General features: G+C 38.1%; 1 protein-coding gene across 1 annotated transcript in view; it reads left to right on the top strand.

Annotated features, from left to right (window-relative positions):
* Positions 1 to 22,521, top strand: part of CDH6 (cadherin 6) — a 55,964-nt gene that overhangs the window by 10,463 nt on the left and 22,980 nt on the right. The window contains exon 2 of the mRNA XM_027092666.1: positions 20,061 to 20,355. Within this exon, the coding sequence (XP_026948467.1) occupies positions 20,061 to 20,355 (295 nt within the window). The remainder of the gene's footprint in view (positions 1 to 20,060; positions 20,356 to 22,521) is intronic.

Genomic DNA, 22,521 nt, shown 5'->3' with positions numbered 1-22,521 from the left:
ATTTCTCCATCGAATCTGAACGAGATCCTTGTTGGGTAGAGTAATCTTGGTTTTAGTTTCTTCCCTTTCATCACTTTAAGTATATCATTCCACTCCCTTCTGGCTTGTAGAGTTTCTGCTGAGAAATCATCTGTTAACCTTATGGGAGTTCCCTTGTATGTTATTTGTCATTTTTTCCTTGCTGCTTTCAATAATTTTTCTTTGTCTTTAATTTTTGCCAATTTGATTACTATGTGTCTTGGCGTGTTTCTCCTTGGGTTTATCTTGTATGGGACTCTCTGCACTTCCTGGACTTGGGTGGCTATTTCCTTTCCCATGTTAGGGAAGTTTTTGACTGTAATCTCTTCAAATATTTTCTCTGGTCCTTTCTCTCTCCCTTCTTCTTCTGGGACCCCCTATAATGCGAATGTTGTGTTTAATGTTGTCCCAGAGGTCTCTTAGGCTGTCTTCATTTCTTTTCATTCTTTTCTCTTTATTCTGTTCCACAGCAGTGAATTCCACCATTCTGTCTTCAAGGTCACTCATCCGTTCTTCTGCCTCAGTTATTCTGCTATTGATTCCTTCTAGTGTAGTTCTCATTTCAGTTATTGTATTGTTCATCTGTTTGTTTGTTCTTTAATTCTTCTAGGTCTTTGTTAAACATTTCTTGCATCTTCTCGAGCTTTGCCTCCATTCTTTTCCCGAGGTCCTGGATCATCTTCACTATCATTATTCTGAATTCTTTTTCTGGAAGGTTGCCTGTCTCCACTTCATTTAGTTGTTTTTCTGGGGTTTTATCTTGTTCCTTCATCTGGTACATAGCCCTCTGCCTTTTCATCTTGTCTATCTTTCTGTGAATGTGGTTTTTGTTCCACAGGTTGCAGGATTATAGTTCTTCTTGCTTCTCCTGTCTTCTTGCTTTTGTAGTTCTTCTTGCTTCTGTTCTTCTTACTGCTGCTCTCTTCCCTCTGGTGGATGAGGCTAAGAGGCTTGTGCAAGTTTCCTGATGGGAGGGACTGGTGGTGTGTAGAGCTGGCTGTTGCTCTGGTGGGCAGAGCTCAATAAAACTTTAATCCGCTTGTCTGCTGATGGTTGGGGCTGGGTTCCCTTCCTGTTGGTTGTTTGGCCTGAGGCAACCCAACACTGGAGCCTACCCGGCTCTTTGGTGGGGCTAATGGTAGACTCTGGGAGGGCTCACCCCCAGGAGTACTTCCCAGAACTTCTGCTGCCAGTGCCCTTGTCTTCACGGTGAGACACAGTCACCTTCTGCCTCTGCAGGAGACCCTCCAACACTAACAGGTATGTCTGGTTCAGTCTCCTATGGGGTCACTGCTCCTTCCCCTGGGTCCTGATGCGCACTCTACTTTTTGTGTGCCCTCCAAGAGTGGAGTTTCTGTTTCCGCCAGTCCTGTTGAAGTCCTGCAATCAAATCCCACTAGCCTTCAAAGTCTGATTCTCTAGGAATTCCTCCTCCCGTTGCCAGACCGCCAGGTTGGGAAGCCTGATGTGGGGCTCGGAGCCTTCACTCCAGTGAATGGACTTCTGTGGTATAAGTGTTCTCCAGTTTGTGAGCCACCCACCCAGCAGTTATGGGATTTGATTTTTTTGTGATTGCGCCCCTCCTACCATCTCATTGTGGCTTCTCCTTTGTCTTTGGATGTGGGGTATCTTCTCTGGTGAGTTCCAGTGTCTTCCTGTCGATGACTGTTCAGCAGTTAGTTGTGATTCCGGTGTTCTCGCAAGAGGGAATGAGAGCACGTCCTTCTACTCCGCCATCTTGGTGATGGTTTTCTTGGGGGAGTTTTTCCAAAAATTGATATGCTGTGCTTTTTTAAATATCATGAAAATTTGGGTTCCCTTTAATGCTCTAATGTACAGGTCCTCCTAATATGCCTTTCTCTTGAGTCGTTAATGTCTACCCGATTCAATGAGCCACTAGTCATAGGATAATTAGACAGTAATGTTTTAACAGCCCATAAAAATAAAAGTTGTCAGCCATATACACCTTTAAAATTAGGAATGAACAATTATTTGTTCCTAATTACGTAATCCAAATTCAGTCAACATGAAGCCATATTTTATTCATCTGAAAGACGATTTAAAAGATGCTGTCATTAAAAGATTGCTTTCTTATATTCCTTTTTTTTTTTTTTTAAAGAGCATAGACTTAGGAGTAGAGACCTCCTAAGGTGATTCAGAGACTAATTAACCACTGCTGCTTAAACAGGAACATCAGATTAAAACATCTTCATAGCTAACACTTACTGAGTATTGTTTTGTTCCAAACACTCTGCTAAGTGCTTCAGGTGTACTATTGCAATGTATCCTCACCAGTGAGTTTCCACTGTAATCCCTGTTTTACAGAGGAGTAAACTAAGGCTCAGATTGGGCCAGTACTTTAGCCCAAGATCTCTGACTGCTATAACCTGGCAGTCGACCTCTGTCTGACCTCACAAGTACTCAGTTATATCCCCTACCCTGTGCATCCACTACTTCACAGAGACATTTTGAGGCACAAATGAAGAAACAGTCCTAGAATATGCTTTGGCATTCAATGATTGCATTCAACTCAATACCACAAATACCTACTGAGGACCTGCTGTGTGAAACCCAAGCGTAGAGAGAAACAGAAAAAAATTTTAGAGACTACTTTTAAAGAGCTACACAGATGTTTTGCATTATTATTCCACACATTCTTTTTAATTTTTCTTGTTTTAATTTCAAGAACACATCAGTGTTATTCAAAATAGTTATAGGTCAGCATTTTAAAATTAGATATGCAATTAGTGGTGTTTCTGGTCATCATGATGAAAAAGTCACTTTTCTTTTTATTTCCCTTGATAACCTTCTCTAAACTTCTGTTCTGATTCAGTCACCTGCAGTAATCTTTTCTCCCTGTGTCAGGACAAATGCCTTGGGCACATCTCTCTTCTTCATCATTTAAATTTAATGCTCAGACATTTAACATTTTCATATTTCAACCGGTTAGTGTATTTAAGAGAACGTGCCTTCACTTGCTCCTTGAACGTACTTTTTAAAAATGTTTCCAGAATTAACTTCCCAACTGTCAATAACTGGTGGTAATGCTGATTTTGTTTCCACTGTCGGCCAACTGATTCCACTTTCTTTACGACAAAAGCTTCAATTTGCTATTTTATGCGTAAGAAAATGTCCTGTGTAACAGCCGTTCTCTGAGTCTTAAACCTCCCTCTCTGCAGTCACTCACATGGAGAGCAGAAGAGTTAGAATGTCTGACCTTGGTCATAAACCCAAATGCACTGTTTGGCTACCTGGGTCACACAAGCAGAGTAAAGTATAGAAAGCCAAACAAGGACCCAATCCCAAATCCTCCAACTTCCATGTTATTATGCCTGTGGACTCCTATATCCTCTGCTTATAACTCAATTTGCTGAAAAAAATGGAGGGATCAAGTTGAACAAAAGAGAGTTAAAGGTTCAAATCCTTTCCGTTCCCACTGAGTTATTTTGCCTCCGTGCTCCACAAGCCAAACAGAGCTAGAGGCTGTCAGAAGGTTATAGAGACTCTGCATGATCGTTATAACAAACCCGCCAGAATCTAGCCTATGGACGTTGTTAAGTATTTCTTTACTCATCACCTTAATCTGTTTATGAAACCATGTAAATATTTGATTTGCACCAGAGTTCTTCATTTTTTGTCATGTATGGGTCCACACTAGCAGAATGGGAATATAAATATACAGAATGCCAACATCCCAGTTTACATGTCTTTTAAAATCAAAATCCCTAATTATCATTTTGATTGACTCAATTCAAAAATCAATTAAAAATCCCTGATATATTGGCAGTCAAAGATCAAAATATTCTTAAACCACTGATTTTCTTCATTTCCATTGATGTGAATTCGTACATTATTTTAAATATGAGAAACTAAGAATATATTGTAACAAGAATTATAAATTTAACTTTTAGAGTGCCCTACCTCTAGTCAAAATTAAAAGCTGTCTTTCTAATATTCTACCCTTTTCTACCAAAAATAAATGGGTTTTGGAAGGGGTCCTGCCTTTAACAACCTTCATCAAATTTAGAGATTATATTTAGATGTTAATGTATCATTGGAAACTCAAGGATTCAACTCTTTTTGTATAGATGTAGGCTGCTGTTAGCAAGCTCCACCTTCCTACAAGTTTTTACATTGCCAGTTATTAAGATGATAACGTAATATACACTGTCATCATATATTGATACATACATCACATATATCATATCCTCATGAGTGTGCTAAATATATCAATATTCTTTGAATACCTATCTTTCCATCTAGAATTGAAGAAGATATTGAAAGAAAGTACAGAATTCTCCATAAGAGAATTAGAGGTTTTTTTCTTATTGCCATTATTGATAAATAAGTAAAAATAACAACAGCTATTCTCAAAGGTCAGTGTGAGGAATCAAATTTGAAATTATGCAGCCTGGAATAAGAAGAAAAGCAGCATGCCAAAATGTTTCACAGGAAAAATAGTTATAGTTTCTTCCAGTTTTCTATTCACAGAGAACACATATGCACAAGAAAAGGGAGGCACTTTAAAAGATTAAAATGTATACATGTGTAAGATATACGGATAAATACTTTAGGTGAATTGGTGTGTTTCAGAAGACCTGAGGGCAGTAATGAAAGCATAACAAAAAGCCTGACGTATCCGTCTGGATGTGGGATTTAATGCTGACTAGAGGGAACAGAGATTGGAGTTAAGAAGGCAGCTGAAGAATTTATCTCAGCTCTTGCATTTTCAAATAGATTTGGAGAGAAAATGGCTTTCATTCATTCAACAATTATTCACCAGAGACTATAAAGTTAATAGCGTGGGCAGCCTGCCTATGTTTGAGCCTCAGCTACACTGTGACTACCTGGGTAATATTGGGCAAGTTATTTAACCTCTCTCTGCTCTCCATTTCTTCAGCTGTTAAATGAGGGGAGTAATAAAGTTGTTGAGGTGAGGATTAATTAAGTTAATACGAGAAAGAGCTTAGAATGGGGTCAGCATATGGTACTCACTAGTAAGGTACTAAGGGAACACCAGAATAAGGAGGGAAGGCATCCTACTATCAAGTGCATCTTCAGAAAACAGGAAAGGTGAAGAGAAGGATGAACCAAAAGTGCCCAGTGGATGATTCCACTAATGTTCAGTCTCATTCTCTGAAGTCAAGTATTATGGGCCAGAAGATGGTGCCAGAGCAGCTAAGGCAGCTGCAAACACAACTCATCACCAGCAATTCAGAGGGCCAAGTATATATAACAACACAAAGTTTTCTTTATTATCCCAACCAAACTAAAACTAAAATGAGCACTACACTTTATGTAATTTGATGATCCTGGTAACTTTTGTAGATCCTCCTATTAAGGCTATATATCATTTCATTTTAAAACATCATTACTTAACACCACAATTTGGAGTTTATGTTTTTGAATATTTAAACTACTGTGAAATGTTAAGAGTCTGGTTAGGTCTTGTTATTTTTTCAATAAAACTTCAATGCATCTAACAATCAAAAATGACTATCGCACTTAGGGTATAATGTTTTAAACTGGAATTATCATAGTTAAGTTGTTAAGTGGGATTTAATATCATGAGATGCTTATATTATTGCACCAAAGTTTATTATTGTGGGAAAATTACTTTTGATTTAATTGTTTAATTACATTTTTTAAGAGCTAAATAATTAATTCCTTGTTTAAGGTTAAACTTTGACCTTTAATATACTGAGTACTCTTTTATATTGGGTCCTAGGTCTGGTCTTTCAAATTAGTACTTTAGATATTGAATTTAAACCTTTGAATACTTGTATCTTTATAAACTCCGCAGGACCCTAGACTATACCTCACTCATATTTTTATCCTTAAAGATATCTAGCACAGATTTTGCACATTGGAAACAGTCAAATATTACTTCAGTTAAGCTGCAGGGACCACAAAAGATAAAAAACTGCTGTGTTATCTAAAAGCTGCCTCCCAATTTATTGACGTGGATGATTTGATATGGATATCTTCGATAGCGTTTTGTGTTGTGGACAACTGAAAATCTAGTCTTTAAAGTTCAAGGATATATTAGATAGTAAACATATAAACCAAATCATCATGAAAGTCTTTCCACAGAAACTACCTCTGGAAATTTCACATCAAAATGACATAGGTATTTTATGATATAATAGCAGAAAACTCAAGCTTCCTTAGTGCAAACCAGAGAAATTAAAGATAACACAGTTAGTTGTATGTGCATAAACAGGAAAGATAAAAGTGAAAATATATAGCAAATAATATAAAAGTTGGTTCCTTTAAGACTTTTACAAATGAAAAATCAGACATTATTTAGGATCTCAGTAGAAGAAAGTTTGAAATAAAATGAGAAAAAGCCGGAGTTCATTAATAGAAAACAAATTTTTTTCTTAAAATTCCTAAGCTACACTGTGCAGATAATTCAAGTGCTCAGTAAAAGAGAAATCATTTAAGACCTGAGAATGTTGATTGCAATGATTCACAAAAAAATCAACTATACAGAAAAATGGGATAACACAGAGAGAGAAAAATTCTATATAATGACTAATTCTTTTTGTACCAACTATATATTCTTCTAATCATATTTTGAGTTCTCACAAGAAATATAATCATTTCTGGAAAATAATCACATCTTAACTCTTTCTACTGTTTATATTATGAGTACAGTTCAGAAGCGAACATGAAAGAGGAGATGCAAAGAAAGTTCTGCTTTAAAACAGTGATGCAAAACTTTAGCATGCTTTATTGTTTTCTTTTCATAAATCGTGAGGCATAAGAATCTGGCTCATTTACTTAATCTACATCCTAGGTTTTCTTTTTTGTTTTTCCAATGAAGATAAATACCCTCCAGGAAGCAAACTTTCCCTTTAGAAATCAAGTAAAGCATTTTTTATATTTGCATCTTCTCTAAGTTTGAGATTACTGCCAAATAAAAGTGTTTAAAAATTTTTGAAAAGAAATCAATAAGGTAGAGTGGAGTATAAGAAATTACTTTATTATCCATTTGTATCTTGAGTGTTCTATCTACCCTCCGAACTGTGTGTATTCTGTAAAAAGAACAAAAGGGGGGAATCATTTACCTTGTATGAAAGCTATGATCTTGGTGATTACCAATCTACCTGCCTCTTAAAGGGAAATATTGTTTTAAAATCAAACCAAGAAAATGAAGTGACTTGGGCAGACTTCAGTGGCAGTACTTTATTCAGTTTTATCTCCTTTTCAACAGTCTAGACATCACTTACTTGAGTTTTAAAATGATAATGAGACAGTCAGAATCTTTACTGTAATTCAAACCATCAAATAACTTCAAAGAAGGGGAGGGTGCTGGGTGGGAGGGACAGAACAGAAAACACAACACAAGGGAAATCATCCCCTGGTAGGTGAAGAAGCTTCTTAGATTGTTTTTTAGCAGAGTTTTATTGCAGAAAATTTGTAATGAGATAGGAGCAGTGATAATATTTTTCTACATTTTATCAAGTACTACAGTTTATAAAGTGTTTTCATGTGTACAAGCATTCCTCATGATCTGCCTAAGCACTCTTTCAGTTGAGCAGAATTTAATCCTTCTGGGTGTAAGGAAACAGTCCCCGAGGGGTTAAGAGACCACAGTGCCATTGCCAGCAGAGTGCCAAAGGTGAAGCTGGAGTCCATGCTTTTTGACATGGTTTAGTCTACTACTCTTCCCTTACACCACATTATTACCATGTTCAAGTAGTAGAGAGTATTTCAGGCATGGTGGGCAATGGAAGAGTAGCACAGGGCTTAGGAGTTGGAGCACTTGAATTTAGGGCACTAACATCACCATGAGCACACTTTCCCTAGCATGGCCATCCAGACAGCACACATTTCTCTTCACTGATTGTTTCCCAGTTATTCTCTTAAAGAAAAAACAAAAACAAAAAACAAAGCTGTTCAAATTATTTAAAAATTTATAAGCTACTGCCATGCAATAAAACTAAAAACTAGTTAATGAACTCATAATCATTTCTCCTAGAATTGCTCACCATTATTTCCTTGAGTATATGAGTGGGTTACAGAATTCAGTTTAATCATCATTTATTGGACATGTACAGGATGCTTGAGAGTTATGAATTTGAATGAGAAATAGTTTCTCCCTAAAGCAAACTACTTGTTTTATAAAGATATGGCTTTAACTTTTTAGATTCTAAGTAAGAATCTACATAAGAATATTATATCCAATATTTTTCTTTTTTTTTTCCAGTATGTTTTTTACCTTTGAAGAAAAACACGTTTGGGGAAAAGTCCATTAACTAGTGAGGAGCATAATTTTTTTTAAATTTCTGCTGCTTGAATCATCATGTCTCAGATGTCTGCATTTATCTATTAATATTTTCTTCCAAAGTGTATTTTTACAGAGAGAAAGAGAGAGGAGGCAAGGGGAGTGTGTGTGTGTGTGTGTGTGTGTCCTTAGATTTGGTAAGTGCTGAAGAGATTACATTATAAGGCAAAAAGTAGGATTGTAATTGGTGAGTTACAATGCCTTACTAAATCAATTTTTGACTGGATATCTGGCTCTCAGCTTGATTTACCACTGGCTTTTTTTAAATGAAAATGTTAGACTAAGCAGGAGGTCAGACTAATGTCTCAGTCTGCCAAAGACCTTGGTCTTCCAGAGCCAAGCAAAAGGCAGTAAACAACTCCTTTTTGGGGAAATAACTTCATGCAGTGAATAAACCAAAATGCATTTGTTTAATTGATAAATCCCAAATGAACAATAACATCTATTATAATTTGTACCATTTGTGCCAATAGAATTTACAAATAATTTAGCCTGGGGGCTAATATAATAATATAATGAATCCAGAAACGTTTATAATCATGGTAGGGAGTGCTTTTTGGTAGTATTCTCTGATGTGAGTCAGAGAGTGACTCTGATGGAGTCAGGCAGATCTTGGTAACCTCCCTGGCTCTGCTCTTAACTTTGGATAAGTTACTTAACCTCCCTAACCTCAGTTTCTCTGAAAAAAGTGGAGAAAATAAAGCTTACTTCCTGGAGCCATTCTGAGTATTATTGATTAACAAACAAAGCATTCCTGCAGTACCTAACACATAGTAAATGTTCACCAAGTGTTAGTTTTCTTCTTTCTTCACTGAAATTCTTGAAGGACCACATGCAGTTCCAGCTCACCTTGAATTCCAAAGGTAAAGAACTACCTTAGTGGGACTTCCCTGGCAGTCCAGTGGTTAGGACTCGGCACTATCACTGCCATGGCCCCGGGTTTGATCCCTGGTCAGGGAACTAAGATCCTCCCCCCTCAAAAAAGAACAACAAAAAAACTACCTTAGTTTCCTATTGCTGCTGTAATGAATTACCACAAACTTAGTGGCTTAAAATAGTACAAGTTTATTATCTTATAGCTTTGGAGGTCAAAAGTCTGAAATGGGTTTCGCTAGGTTAAAATCAAGGTGCCGCAAGATGTCTTTCTGGAGGCTGTAGGGGAGGAGCCGTTTCCTTGTCTTTTCGAGCTTCTAGAGGTTGACTACATTCCCTGGTTCATGGTCCCTTCCACCAAAGACAACAGCATAGCATCTTCAAATCTCTCTCTATCTCAGTCTCTCTCTCTGACCTCTGCTCCATCATCACATTTCCTTCTTTGACTCCAGCTCTCCCCTACTTCTTTCCCTTATAAGGACCCTGGTGATTACATTGGGCTCATGTGGTTAATCCAGGCCAGTCTCACTACTTCAAAATCTTTATCTTAATCACACTTGTAAAGTCTTTTTTGCCATGTAAGGTAACATAGTCATTGGTTCTGGGAATTAGGACATGAACATCATTGGGAGAGCCATTATTCTGCTTACCACAACTATTATAGCACTAAAGTTTTGTTCATTTAATAGTTACTCTGGTACTTTTGACATTAAATTCAAGGTATTGAGTGTAAAGGATAAATGTCAAGGGAATTAATACATTTCTTCTGAGTTTAGATTTAAAATTCTTTTGCTTTTAGCAGTTTTGTCAAAAATTCTCCTTCATATAACACAAGGTCTGTTTCAGTGCTTATTAAATCTAACAAAGGTAAAAGATTGAATTGAGTGGGGTCATGTGGAATCTCTGCAAATGCAGAGCACTTTACGGTATTATATGAACGTATTTTTAAAGTTACAAGGTATGTAATGAGGAAAAAAAGATTGAAGGATAGATTAGATAGATAATAGATGATAGATGATATTGATAGACAGATGATAGATAGATGATATTAATAGATAGATAGATAGATATAGGATTCAATCAGTGGTTCTCAAAGGAGGCTATTTTGCCCCCCAGGGGACATTTGGCAACGTCTGGAGACATTTTTGGTGGTCACAACTTGAAAGGTGCTACAGGTATCTAGTGGGTAGGGGCCGGGGATGCTGCTAAACATCTTATAATACACAGAATAGAGTTACCCAGCCCAAAATGTTCATGGAGCAGAGGTCAAAAAATCCTGAATTAGATAGATCTGTGTAACTCAGCACTTAAAATATTGTTTGGTACAGGATAAACCTTTAATGAATGTCATAGAACTGAATGTGAATATCCAGAGAAAATATTTATGTTGCAGTTAACAGACTAGACTGTGGTGTCAGACTGCCTGGACTCCAATCCTTCTCCCGTTGGTTGTATGATGCTGAGAAGTTACTAAACTCTTACCTTGCCTCAGTTTCCTCATCAGTTGAGGTGATAGGAAGAGGGTCATAATGAGTAACAAATTATATAATCTGTGTAACAGCAGCACATTTCCTGGCCCATAGGATGGGCTTCATAAATGTCTGCTATTATTATTTTCCCAAATTCCAGACAGACCCATTGCCAAATGATTGATCATATAAGAGAAAGCTTTAAAGATAAAATATTTACACTGTTCTAAAAATCAATCAAATTATTTATATTATATAGAAGGATATAATGTTTTCTAGTCATGATAAGAGGCAACACAGTATAATCAAAAAAGAAAATGGGAGATGGAGGCAGCCTGAACCTAGGTTTTGTCAGAGGAAAAGAGATTGTCCTGATTCTTCTAGAGCCCATTTAACATATCAAGAGATGAGCCTGGCCAATTCGAATAAAACTTACGAATCTCATTTATAAATGTAGTTACCAAAAGTTATTGGTGCCAGGCTCTGGGCTATTGGTCATTCTTACCCCACAGTTATCTTCTCAGTTTTTATGGTGGGAATTGTCTCTTCCTCCCACCAAAACTTAAGTGGTGGGGTATTCCTGAAACTGAGGGAGGCATTTCACATTCCTGGCTATTAAACACAAAAACACACAGCCCTGTGTGTATCTAAAGTCATTTCTACTTCTCTGAGACATTGTATCTGAAGTCTGGAAAAGGGGGCAGTGGGAAGCAGTGGCAAGTTTGTGGATAAAGGTGAAAACAAAGTGGGTTTTTGCCCGTTTCCCTTTGAGGCAATCATGTGGTGGAGGAGAAGCTCCTTTAAGCTCCTGGGCTTCTCCAGGGCAAGAAAAGGGTGGATGATCTCTTTGCTGGTACCTACCAAGGACAAAGCAACCCTGTGGCTAAGTCCACATTTGCCAAGGGCAATGGAGGAGTGATACTCAGACATCAGGGGGTATGTGATACCAAGGAGGCAGGCAGGGTGGGACTAGTCACCTTGGACCCTGGAGAGCTGAGATCGTGATTCCACTTGCCAAAACCATAGATGCCCCTGAGGAGAGTAATGGATGAGAGCTATTGTCTAGAGACCAGTGGACCAGAGGCAGTACAGGACTGCCCTTAGCTCCAAAAGCCCCGAATTTTCCTCTGATTTGTGCCATGTGGGTCTCTCCTCTTCATACACCCAGATGTCATCTTGGAATGAATCAGGGGCAAAGAGAGAAAGTAAAACCCAGAAAGACTGGGATTTATTTAAAATAGTTATCTAAAGAGACTGTATTATTGAATCAGGCAGATTTTATTGGACTGCACTAAATTACTGAATATTGACTGAATATTCAACCTAATATCGAGTTCCTAATACTCAATGGGATTAGAGCTTGAGGGATAAAAAAAAAAGAAAGAAATAATAAGGAAGCTGCATCTTCCCGTACACATCTGAATGCAGTGTGAGAAAATATGTGACCCTGCACCTCAAGGGAAGGACGCTTCTATTTTAGCTGACTTTATTGCTTTTATTATTCCAGGCACATACTCAAGGCCTTCTCTGATTTTCTCCCACACAGAGCCTTGAAACCATGCCACGTGCTCATACTGGTTGCCAAGCCATTTTTCTCCCCTCGGTGATCCAACCTTCTCCAAGAAGTCTTCCTAAACCATCAAAGAGCTAACATGTCCCCTGACTCCACCTTGTCCAACTCACAGGTTCCCTCTGTATTGTTCTCTAGCGTTTCCTTTACCTTGTTATTCCTAACTAATACTTAATAAGAATACCGAAGTGTCTAATTTCTGCTTTTATTTGCTTTCTTTTATGTACGGGTAAGTATTTCCAAGGCTAATTTGCAAAGGTATAGAAGGCAGGTATTAGATGTTTTTTATTCATTGCCTTATGCAGCTCTTCAGGCCAATAAGTGTTTTTAAATGGTCTTGGTTGACAGTTAAACTATATTTTAATAGAACAATGTTTCTGTGAAATGGAGAATTTTCCATTCATTTTCCATCAGCTTCATTCTTAAAACTTCTTCACCCTTAACAGATGACTTCTGTCCCAGCACTTATAATGGGTCAAGGTACTTATAACATCTGCTCTTTTGAACAAATCCAATACAGGTTGGCTTTATTATTGAGGTTTAATTGGTTATTAAAGAAAATTTTTTATATCTGAGGTGATAACTTGAATTGCTCTCTGACTGCTCAGACTAGACAATGTGCTTAGTGTTTGGTAGTAATTGCTAAATTATCTGGCAGCTTCAGGAACATATATTCTTGATACATAGAATTATCCTAAAATCAAGTGAGAAAGGGGGTGGAGGACACTAAGATTTATTGATTACCTTCTATGTTCCAGAAACCTTCATTGATTATTGATATTTTATCCAATTTTATCTTTATAACATTCATTCATTCTTTCTTTGCAATCATTAATTATTGAAGATCTATAATGTGCTGATACGTTGGGTGCTGAGAATACGGAAGTGAACCAGACAGGCTTGATGCTTTTTTTAATCATGAAATTTGCCATCTAGCTGTTTGCTGACTGAAACATGAAAACAGCTGTGAAATTCTCAAAAAAAAAAAAAAATTGAGAATGTACTGATGGCTAACTGGGGAAGAAATTGGGAGTGTAGAACAGGAGGCTATAACTTAGACTAGCAGCTCAGGGAGAACTTCCCTGAGGAAATCAAGATTACAAAGACCTGATGTATGAATTGGATTAACCAGGTGAAGGTGTTTAAAAGGACTTTACACCAAGGGGACCACATGCAAGGAGGCCTAGATATGAAAGAGTCTGATGTATCTTCAACCAACTGCAATACGTACAGTACACTAGAACAAAGAGTGTCAAGGAGAGAATGATGGCCGATGAAGCTAAGGAGAGGGGCAGAGACTGTGGAGACTGGAGGCCATGCTGAGTGGGGCTAGGGGCCTTATCCCAAGAGTAAAGAGAAAACACTGAAGGATTCAGTTAGAAAAGAGTGGTATCTTGAAAGTTGTTGATGGTGTTGTTTAAGTTCATCTCGTCACAGAAAGGAAAATAGATGGAAAGGAAGCAAGACTGAGTGTGTGTTCAGAGAGCCTCACTGCAATAGGTCAAAGAGAAATGGTGGTGAATTGGACCAGGGTGGCACCAGTGGGAATGGAGACAAGTAGGCGGTGAGTCAAGATATAGGTAAGAGGTAGAATTGGCAGGAGTTAGGGGCCTAATGAATTTGGAGATGGAGGCAGAAGGAAGGTTCTAGGATGACTCTCTGGTGGTCCTTACAGAGATGGGACATACAAGAGGAAGAAAGGTTTGGGAGAGAAGGTAATGACGTCAACTGGGAAGTACTGAGTGTGAGTTGTCTAAGAGACTTGCCTGGGAATCACTGTATCCTTGACTCTGTATCTCACGAAAATGTCTGTCCTGAGGTTTTATAGAGATTTGGACATTAATGGCACAGAGATAATAGTTTAATCCATGAAAATAGATAATCTCATTTGGAGAGAGTATGTGAAATGAGGAAAGACAAGGATCTAAGACATAGGCCTAAGGAATATCTACATTTAATGGACAAGTAGAAGAGGAATATCTGGCAAAATTAATTATTTTGAGTTTTGTCTTAAAGATGACCTATGAAAACTATGATAACTTAATTAATTTAGTTGATTAATAGGAAAGTCAGAATTCAGACCCAAGTGTTTCCATCTTCAAAGTCCACCTTCTGAATACTTCCTGTCTGTGATGTAAGAATCATTTATTGATGCATATCTCTGAGCTAGGCCTTCTGTTAAGCATTTTACATACATTGTTTTATTAATTTTCAGAGCAACCTACCTGTAAACTAAGTATGGTATTATTCTTATGTAGATGAGGGAGATAAGACTTGGAGAAATTAACTAAGTTCCCCAAGGTTACCCGACTACTACATACGCATTTCTTTCCCTTGCCCAAGACCATGCATGCATTATGATTGTACTAGTTAAGGCAGTGATTCTCAAACTTGAGCTCTCATCACAGTCACCTGGAGGGCTTCTTAAAACACAGATTGTTGGGCCACACCCTTTGAGTTTCTGATTCTGGAGGTAGATGGGGCCTGAGAATTTGCACGTCTAGTTCCAACAACCTGCCACAAAAATATGCTGCCCTCAGCATTTTAACTTGTAAAAAACATAAATTAAATATAAATTAGATATAAATTAGTTAATTCATAATAATCATTAACATCCAAATACAGCATATTAAAATATGTAATATAAAATTTTATTAAAAGATATTTTTAGGGCTTCCCTGGTGGCGCAGTGGTTGAGAGTCCACCTGCCGATGCAGAGGACGAGGGTTCGTGCCCGGGTCCGGGAAGATCCTGCATGCCGCGGAGCGGCTGGGCCCGTGGGCCATGGCCGCTGAGCCTGCGCGTCCGTACCCCGTGCTCTGCAACGGGAGAGGCCACAACAGTGAGAGGCCCACATACCGCAAAAGAAAAAAAAAAAAAAGATATTTTTATTTACCTACCCCTATGATCTCTGAAACAGAATCTACTCCTAATCCCTGCCATGTACTTCAAGAAATTTCTTCCTGACATAAACTCTACCTAACAAGCTCTTCACGATTTTTACATTAAGCATATTTATTAGCATTATGTATACATGCATTATGTAGAGAGATGTATGTATATACACACTCATATATACATATACATATTGAATTCAGCTAAGCTTCAATTTGTCCTAAGTTGATTGTAAATCTATTTTCCCAATTTAAAATAATATTCAATCTATTTAGCACAAAGGTGTTCTCTCTGCTGTAACTCCAGTTTCTACACTTCAATCCCAATCAGACAACATCTTTTCACCACAGCTGTTCTCTGATTCTTATAACATTTCAGATTAGCAATCATTACATTTCTTAAAGGGCCACATTACACTCTATGAGCATATTAGTCATAACCCATTTTTTTATTTCAGCAAAAGAATCACATAATTCCTTCCCTAAGTCCCTTTCAGGCTGTTGTAGGTACTTCCAGATGTGCCATGTAGGTAAACTTCTGTTTAAACTCTGCTTTCTTGTCTCAGCAATGCATATGCTTAGAAGATTCAGTTTGGTTACTGACTTAAGACAAGTGACTCAGTGACACATAGGGAATGGGGGGAATGGGGCAGCATTAACTAGCTCCATAAACCACTAAAAATCTGTACAGTTAGTGTTATACCTTTGAATTAGAGACAAAATCAAGTCGGGAGGTGGCATACGTAGCAGATAAAAAGATACTGGCACCGCTTTAGCGATGCCTGCAGTGGGGCCGTATCTACAACCCCAGATCCTTGTATTTGTCAAGAGCTACACTTAAAAAAATAATGATAAGTCAACAGAAAAACAAGCAAAGACCAAGAGCTTCTTCTGCAACAAAATGCTCCAGGTACAGTAGTAAAAAGTCCTGCGAGCCCCAGGTGAAATGTGACTTTCCGAGGGAAGTGGATAATTTTTACTTGATGGTGAATCGTTAGAAGTGAGCCAGATGATTAAACTTAATGGAACAGCCACATTAAACTGAAATTAGAAAAAACATGCCTCGGGCAGCATACAACCTTTTATTTGTTGTTGTTTAACTTCTGCCTTTTACAGTGGCCATGATGAATGACATCACAAAAGAAAAAAATCCGATTAAACTCTTAAGAGCTCAATAAACCCCTAATGTCTGCTTGTCACCACCGCTTTCACTTGCACTGATGTCTTCTTACGTTTCCTCTTTTCCCCAAGAAGAGAAAAAAGAACTGGCCTCGGGGGGTTCAGTGGAAGGGAAGTAGAGGGGGAAAGAGCACACAAAGGCTTCTGGAGGTTTCTATTCTGTGCGCTCCATCAGATGCAAACACTGCACTGGGAGGGAGATGAGGTTAAATTGTTTTATTATTATACAATGCCTGAGTGAAGAGATGCACTTTCCCACTAGTTTTCAAATATTGATAAATCAGAATTGGGATCTGCAGAGCAATCCCTGTTCACGCTCTTGGTTGGCATCTCCACTGCCCTTTTACATTGTCTTGGTGTTTGTTCTATAAGTCATCGAAATGGTCTCTCCTGACAGCTAAAAATAAGTTTCTGATTACTTTTACCTGAATAAATTTTGTCATCCAATGTGGTATTCACCTACTAATTGTGCAACAACTACATATTGAAAGTGATGAAAGAACCGGCTGAGGGGAGTCTATAATCTAGTGGAATGCAGCCTATAATAAATCATGTGGAAAGATAGCAATGGCCACCTGATAGAAGAATACTGGCTTTTGATAACAGATTTTACCTTAGAGATACCATGTGCTTGTAAAATTGGGTTTTCAAAGGCCTCAGAACAAAGTTCTCAAAGTCAAAAGCAAAAACCTGTTTATTGTGAACTAAGAGCTAATAATAGTAACAATATCTTAAATTTGGAAGACACTTTATAATTTATAAAACACATGCTTTTATCGCATGTTTATGTAGGAACTAACATAGTATTTGTATATAGTCTCTTAGTGCTTCACTACAGCCTTGTCCTGTAGCTCAATTATCTTCATTTTCTGATAAGGATCCCAGGGCTTGGAAGTTAATTGACTGTCCTACTGAGAGAGAGAGAATGAGCAAGGCCCACACTTGGGACTCCTGGTGTGGTGCCCCCTGCACTGTGCCAGGCTGCTGACCATGGCTGTCCTAGAGCCAGATCCAAAGGGCAGTGACATTGGTTTCATTACTCATGAGTTAATGAAATAGCTTTTTAAGAGCTCTCTTCAGTCATAAGAATTTGACGATGGAGAGTTAAAACTTTCCCCAGTGACTCTTTCTGTGTAGTCAGGGTTTCAGCGTTTTCTTAGCACACCACATTACACAAATCATGGAGTGCTCTTGTTTTACATTTCTTATTGCGTTTGTCTCACTTCTAAGCAATTTCCTCCCCATTCGCACTTACCTTGCATGATTTCTGTCAAATTGCTTTCAAGGCCACTAATTGTATAAATAATATTCTCTTCCTCAAACTCTGCTATTAACTAGTGGTAGCTGTGTGGCATTAGACACAGTTTATCTCTCAAAATGAGAAGGTTGCACGGAATAATCTATAAGCCTCTTCTTGCACTCAAGTTCTAATCTGACTCTCACATGAGCTGCGTGATTTGGGAAACACTACATATAGAAGCCTCAGTTTTCTTGACTCTCGCAGTGATGGATTCAACTATCTCATGTTTCCCAAAATGAGTTTCTTGGAAAACTGTTTTGGGGAATATCAATACGGATCACACCCAAAAAGGATTCATTACATAAGAAAGTTCAGGAAAGCTAGATTAAATGATGTTTAGTACAGTTGTGGACTATAGGTACTCACAGCCTTTCCTAAGTTAATGGGCACTGGGTGACTCTAAGAAAGAGGCAGAATATGAAGTATTTCCCAAAATTATTGGGCCACAGAACGCTTTTTTCCTCAGCATTTTGTGTAAATGATATTCCATGGGACATACTTTTAGAAAGTCTGGGTTACATATTTTTTAAGTCCCTTTTTCCCCTGAGACTCTATTTTCAAATGTGTTTGGAGACATTACTCTGAACATTCCATGCAGTATCAATCAAGAGAACACAGAGATGGTTTACCTGCTGCTGTTGTTGCCATTACTGTTGTAACATAGCCTATATTCCACTTAGACAGAGTTGAAATAAGGTAGAGATTGTTGCCAAACAGAACTTGGGTCTGCTCACCTGCTGCACAGCAAAGCCAATCTACTGACACCAGGTTGTAATGAAGGAAAGTACAGTGTTTATTGGAGGCACCAAGCAAGGAGAATGGGCAGCTCATGCTCAAAAGGCCCAAACTCCCCAATGGCTTTCACGAAAGGGTTTTTAAAGGCAACATTTGGCATGAGGATTGCAGCTCTTGGACCTTCTTCTGACTGGTTGGTGGTGAGGTAACAGGGTGATGTTTCAAGGAATCATAATCATCAACCTTCTGAATCTGGCATCTGCATGCTTGTGGTAACATGTAATCACCATCCTCTACCTTGTGTGGGGGAGCTTAGTTTCTGCAGAACTCAAAAATATATGTCAGATTGTTATGTATATCTCTTCAGGAGGAACTAGGACTCTGTTTTATCACTGAACTATTTGCTTTTCCTTTGTTTCTGCATTCCCTCACTTACCTAATTAGTAACTGCTTGAGTCTGCTCTTTGGAACTCAGGAAAGACCTAGGAGACTAAAGCCTTTCTCTACAAACAAGAAACAGGAAGCACAGAGGGGCTTGTACCCAGGAGGGCCCAACAGGGTCCTACTAGCCATTAAAGCTGACTTGTCTGTATGTAGCTGACACTTACAACTGAGATCTGAAAACAGTTCTCCTTGGTAAAAAGCACTTTTTGAAAAAAAATTGTGAATAGGGTTAGGTTATTGGAAGACCTATGAGATACTGCCTCAACTTTTGCTGAGGTGGGGAGAAGGGAACTAAAGAAACAACAGGGAAGTCAATAGAGTGGATATAAAGTTCAGGATAAGTAACCCATGGGCTACTTTTCCAAGTTAGGATCGCCCTCTTCACTTCAGTGGTATCTTCACGTTCATTACTGCAACCCTTTACCCAGACCCATTTCACTGGCTGTTAATCTTATCAGAGCCTCTGCTTGATGACCTTCAGGAACAGAGAACCCACTGCTTCATAAGGCAGACTATTCAATCTAATCTTTTAGAAGGTCCTTTCCCATATTAAACTAAAATATGTGTTAAATATTCTTTTCCAATTTATCTTGTAAATTTATCTTATTCCAATTTATCTTGTAAATTCTTATTCCAATTTATCTTGTAAATTACCTAGTCAGGGTGGTCTCAAGGCATTGTCCCTGACAGCACTTAAGATGTTTCTCAAACACTTTGAGTTGAATTTCATAAATAAATTTCACATCTTCCTAGAAAATTGACTATAATCTCCATCGTATTAGAATCAAGAAGATTGACTAGCTTTCCTAAATTCACCAAGATAGCAATGTGTAGAGGCAAAATGTATACTCTGATTCAAAAACCAAAATCCTCTTCTCAGTAGTATATTGCTTGTCTAGTGTATCTGTGTACATAAAAGTGAGGGGGAGAGTGTATTAATAGGTCTGAAAGCTGTAGTGAAAATAGTTTCGTTCCCGCCAGGCCTCTATGTCCTTGGGCATCTTACTATTGCTCTGGCCTTTAGTTTTCCATTCTTCAAAATCAGGATTACTAAATTTTATCCAAGCTCTGTTTCACTTCTGGAAATCTCTGTGATTATAAGGAAACATGTTCATTAACGAATGGCATTTACTACTGAGGATTTAAGTAAATAGTAAAAGAGAACAATCTGCAACCCTTAGAAAGACTTGAATGAAAGTTAACATAGCATTGCATCATAAAGACAAACAGTTTAGGATCACATGCTTGACTTTTACTTTCTTTAATTTTTTTTTTTCTACACTAGTTACATTCAGACCAGGATAGAGGAGATGGATCACTTAAATATATCCTTTCAGGAGATGGAGCAGGAGATCTCTTCATTATCAATGAAAACACAGGGGATATACAGGCCACCAAGAGGCTGGACAGGGAAGAAAAACCTGTTTACATCCTTCGAGCTCAGGCCATAAACAGAAAAACAGGGAGACCTGTGGAGCCCGAGTCTGAATTCATCATCAAGATCCATGACATCAATGACAATGAACCAATATTCACCAAGGAGGTTTACACGGCCACTGTTCCTGAAATGTCTGATGTCGGTGAGTGAGATGTGATTCAACCATTTCCTCTAGTACATCAACTGAATAACAAGTCCTGTGAGTGAAATTTGCTGAATTGAATGAACTTAGCTGCTAAATTCTAGAAGCATTGTGTTTCAAAGAGTCCATTTATGTCCTTTTTGTAAGCGCACCGGTGTCTCCTAATATTACTCTAGTCTTATTATTTTTAAGAAAACAGCATTTCCTCTAGTGATTAGGGTATGAAAAGTGGCAGGGTGAGAGGGGGAGGGAGGAGAGACCATTTCATTTAATTCCTCCCCCATTCAAGATGCCCACTTTATTTCTTGGACTGAAAGGCAGCAGCCCTCTCTATTTCTCTTAGCCCATAGTGGTATTAGGCTTCAGGTAAGGATCTCCCCAATGGAAAACAAAAGCCCTGAATTTACAGTCCAGACTAAAGAGTAATTATATTTGAGAAAGAGACTCAAAGAAAATTTTTTAAAAAATCCGTAAACAATATGCAGACGATGTCTAGAGGATATGTTCTTTACTAAGTGGTAGAAATTAAGAGACTTTCATGACATTAATATGGTAAATTAATATTTTGTGCACAATTCTACTACCAATTTTAAAGTTAATACGTGTGCATTTAATTTGCTTAGATTGGGAAAAGGTAAATAGAATTTAAATTAAGAAAAAAATCCTACTGACATCACTGTCAGCCACATTAAAACACTTCAGGGGAGACAATGACAAATGTTCAACTATTGTGTAAAGGGTTGTTTTAAGTTATATTCAGTGTCAAGTTCAAAAGGGCTAAATTACATAATAAAAAACATTTCCATAATTTTGAGAGTCAGATATCAGAGACATTTCAGTTCACAATTCTAAGACTTGGAAAATACATAATCTACAGAAATGATTATAAAACATCTCAATTTTTCCCAATGAAGAAGTTATTCATCTCATTACTGGAAGTCACTTTTTGTTAGAAAAATCACAAATGATCACCAAAGTTAAGAGGAGGATTAGAATTCTTTTAAGAGGAAGATTTGTTAGGAAAAATATTTTTCCTCTACGTGGTAAAGGGCAGGAAGAATTAATGAAGGACAGCCTGGTCATCAGCACCACACTGGGCAACTCTAACAAGATGTGCAAAGTATAACTGCACAATATAAGGGGCAGCGTACTCTTGAAGTCATTATAGAATTAAATATGTTTTATAAATATTTGAGGGTAGCTGGCAGTAACACGTCTTGAGGAAGAGAAGCCTTTTTCCAATCTGCACACAGGCACAGTTATGTTGACATTCATCATTATCATAAATTAACATGTCATTATTGTGATAGTAAAGGCATCCCAAAAGAATTACATGAAGGTAGTGGGACAATAACAAGGTAGTAAAAATGGACTTCGGTGGTGGCACAGTGGTTGAGAGTCCGTTTGCTGATGCAGGGGACACGGGTTCGTGCCCCGGTCCGGGAAGATCCCACATGCCGCGGAGCGGCTGGACCCGTGAGCCATGGCCGCTGAGCCTGTGCGTCCGGAGCCTGTGCTCCGCAGCGGGAGAGGCCACGGCAGTGAGAGGCCCGCGTACCGCAAAAAAAAAAAAAAAAAAAAAGGACTTCGACGACAAACAGACCTAAGTTTGAAACTATCCCTACTAAGAAGCAGCAATGTGGCCTTAGGTAAATAAATGACTTGATGTCTCTGATCCTCCAGTTCCATATCTATAAAAAAGAAATAATAAACATCAACTCCTAATCCTTATCGTAAGAATGAAAGGAGAAAACAAGTGCAGAGCCCCCAGTACCACACCTGGCAACTAACAGGCACTCAAAGTGTCCAGATAACCATATTCTAAAAGCAATCAAATTTTGTACTGATGTCAAATAAGAACGTAGGTGTCTGTTGACTTCTACTACTCCTCGCTTTAAAATCATATGCTCTCATTTTCCCTACATACCTTGTCACATTACAAGGACGGGTGCTCTATCTCATGCATCAACATGCTACCTCCAGAGCATCCAACCCTAACACAGTACAGTATATTTGTTCAATAAATGGAACTGGTTAGATATTACAAAAGCAATGTAAAAATTCTAATATTCCCTAAATGTGACTTCCCTGCCCTGTTCATGGACAGGAGAATTCTAGCAGTATGCTTACTCTTTGTCTAATATGAATACCAAAAGTCAGCCATAA

Source organism: Aethalodelphis obliquidens, unplaced genomic scaffold (genome assembly GCF_003676395.1).
Source record: "Aethalodelphis obliquidens isolate GAN/ISIS:26980383/991018 unplaced genomic scaffold, ASM367639v1 scaffold80, whole genome shotgun sequence".
Lineage (NCBI taxonomy): Eukaryota > Metazoa > Chordata > Mammalia > Artiodactyla > Delphinidae > Aethalodelphis > Aethalodelphis obliquidens.
The sequence above is the reverse complement of the archived record's forward strand: the minus strand, read 5'-3'. Positions and strand labels throughout refer to the sequence as shown.